The sequence below is a fragment of the Homalodisca vitripennis genome, chromosome 8 (assembly GCF_021130785.1).
Source record: "Homalodisca vitripennis isolate AUS2020 chromosome 8, UT_GWSS_2.1, whole genome shotgun sequence".
Lineage (NCBI taxonomy): Eukaryota > Metazoa > Arthropoda > Insecta > Hemiptera > Cicadellidae > Homalodisca > Homalodisca vitripennis.
This window is the reverse complement of record NC_060214.1, coordinates 6,340,552-6,343,609: the sequence shown is the minus strand read 5'-3', so window position 1 is coordinate 6,343,609 and position 3,058 is coordinate 6,340,552. Positions and strand designations below refer to the sequence as shown.

Below are 3,058 nucleotides of genomic sequence, written 5' to 3'. Positions count from 1 at the left end.
ATAGAATTGGGTATTCCACCTCAGCGAAGCTTGTTACGCGATACATGCTGTGACCTACTCCTACCTTGTTTGGACACTGCAGATTCACTTCCGCGAAGGGTCACTTCCGGCTAGTTTATACCATCCAGTTGAACCTACACTAGATACAGATAACATCGATGTGTCACTTAAATCTGGGCAATCTAAAGGGGTGGGCTTCCTAAATGGTAAGGGCTGTTGGTAGCCTAGACATAACGGCATACCACCCCACGTCTGCTTTGACTAGACTTTCCTCTGTTTCCAAGGAGATATGGCTGTATTCGCAGCCAAAAAACTTCCTCTTAGATCTTGACACATGAGACGGCCTCTACATGCAAGCATTTAGAGTATCCTGTCAAATCGGAAGTAGCGCAAATTTCAGTAATAAGTGCAATTTTTCAGGTTATTGTTCTAAGAGAACAAAATATGTCACTATCATACAGATGTAAGAGATTGCACTGTAAATAAACTTCAAAACTCATTATAAGTTTGCTTTATTTTAAGACATTAAACAACGTTTTAAGTGACTTCCCAAAATCATGATTTTACTAGTATATAGTATCCAGTATCCACGGTATATACTCAGATACTCTGGTAAACACATCTGGAACTCCGGATACACAACTTCTATCTTTTTTTTTCAACCCGTAAGACGTTATTCCAACAACGTAGTATGTAGTAGGGTTCAGCCCATCAGACATCATGAGAGGACCTCCAGAATCTCCGTCGCACGTAACTTCTCCTTGTATTCCTCCTGCACAGAGTTGCTTGTCGCTGATCACGTGACAGGTAACGCCTCGAGGACACACGAACCAGTAGTATTGACTGTCAGTGTAGGAAATCTCACACTCTCCTTTGGACACCACCGGAACTTTGACTGCCATCAGTGTATCGCTCCCAGGTCCGCCTAGACAGATCAGCATGAAATCATATTACCTTATTGTGTTCAAGGCATTTGAAACCACTTCTACTAAAGCGTTAACAATATTTCTAGACGTATTTAAAAACTAATGCCAAAGTGTGGCGCGAACTCGTTATCTTAGTATCGTACTACACTTTACCAGTTCGATTGTTTTACGATAAACTTATAACTGATCAGATAAATAAAATTTGAAAATTGTTTCACATACTTAAGTTTAATAGGTTCTTTATAGAGGGCAAACATAATATTTATATGAATTTCAATTTGTTAAAAACAATTATTGTTAAGAGATATAGTAAATTCGGTATTTTAAAATTGCTGTATTAAAAAAAATTATATCGTTTCGAAATCTTTACATACACCCTTATACTGTGGCCATCTTTCAGTCTCTTTATATAGATCTCTGAATGTGTAATAACTATTATTTATGTGTCTGACGGTAGGTTTTAAGAAAGTCAAGCTATGAAAAATATATTCTGAGAAAAACATTTTCGTTTATACATTAACCTTTATTAAGCCTTCATTTCCTTGGTAAATCGAAACATATTTTACTTTAGTTTACTTTATTACGATATGTAACAAAACCAGCGTAGCTAACGATTAATTTCTTCCTTAGGAGATATTTCTCCACCGATTTCTAGGTGGTGCTCAGGTTGTATGCTTATGCAATGCAAAATGTCTATCAGGTCCTAGACTATACCTGTTGTTGCATAATTTTATAAAATAAAGTCTCATACCTGGTGTTGTTCTTCCCCATCCTGCGGCTGTGTAAGTTGCTTCAGCAAATTGTTGCAAGTATTGTCCATATGCCGTGGGCAGACATATCGGACGTATATTATCTGAAAACACACAAAAAATTTATACCATCAATTATGCTAATTATTTCTTGGCAATAAATAGATCGCTAGAGGGCTTATCCAGAATGGGTCTAAATATGTGGAATTCGTATCATAGAGTCTCTTATGACCCAGAGATAGTATGGGACTACAGGAATGCAGGAAAAAGAGAGTCAGATGCAAGACATGGAGAGAGGTCTCAGGACAGAGAATTAGCAACGCTCCTTTTTAAGCTAAAGGAAGGACTAGGCTCATATATCTAAGCTGGGGGAATATAAAAACTAGTATTTGGATTGCTAACAGGTCCCTCTTCGGAAACATCAGAAGGAGGGTTTAAGCAAGTCTGATGAATAGGGACTCTGTAGAGGGCAGAAGAATCAGCGGAGCATAAATGGTTGGACTCCCCTAATATTTGCAAAACCAGGATATATTCCTAGGGTCTTAATAGCAGAAGGCCAAGAACGTAGCCAGGAAAAAATTTTGGAGAATCCAGACAACTGATATTTTCCCGTAGTGGACAGAGAGTAAGGCCCCATTTGTACCTTTGTGCCTTAAAACGTTCTCGACCCGTTTCTTTGTAGAGGCCAAACTTTCAGCAGTACATGTCATTAATAATTAATTATCGCTTACTAAACAAATTATTGAACAAATTGGACATTTGAGGGTAACCGGAAAATCTTGATTGTATCAACTAAATAAAACTCAGTGATACTGAATTTAGGTAAAAGAAAGTTATAGAGACTATTAGTAAGACTAAAATATAGTTTTACCAGTGAATGTTATAGGGTGTTCTAAACGGATGAGTGCAATGTCGTTGTCGTTAACGACTCCTGTTACAGGATTTATTACAGTGTACGCTGGATGGACGTACAATCTCTCAACCGGTGGAGAGGCACATCGGTGATTATGGCAGTAGCTGACGTGTCTCAGATCATGCTCTCCGAGGGTAACTTTTAATCTGTAAAAAACATAAATAGTTACATAAAGGTTTTACCTCCTGGACTGATTTGACTAAGAAACTAAACAAGTCTTGACTATTAATGCTCTCAAAAATTACGAGGATGTAAAGCTACAAAAAATTGCCAATTGATATTTTAAAATGAAAATTAAAACTCAACTCGAATATTTTATTTGACACACTGAAATCGCTCAGTAAATTTGTGAGACCAGATGACAATAAGGTGATTGCAAATCTTCTAGTCTGAATTATAAACGGTAACTGGTTACCGTGAATGTCGGTGACGTGACTTGTGTGCCGCGGAAAATCTTTTACGACTTTCTT

At 37.5% G+C, this 3,058-nt stretch overlaps 1 protein-coding gene across 1 annotated transcript; it reads right to left on the bottom strand.

The window, feature by feature from the left end:
• Positions 1 to 483: 483 nt before the first annotated feature.
• On the bottom strand, positions 484 to 2,650 carry LOC124367232 (CLIP domain-containing serine protease 14D-like). The gene is made up of 2 exons (XM_046823911.1): positions 2,547 to 2,650; positions 484 to 925 (listed from the first exon to the last, which is right to left on the bottom strand). Exon 2 carries the CDS (start codon positions 900 to 902, stop codon positions 567 to 569), a length of 336 nt encoding a protein of 111 aa, XP_046679867.1. The 5' UTR covers positions 903 to 925; positions 2,547 to 2,650; the 3' UTR covers positions 484 to 566.
• Between the last annotated feature and the right edge of the window lie 408 nt (positions 2,651 to 3,058).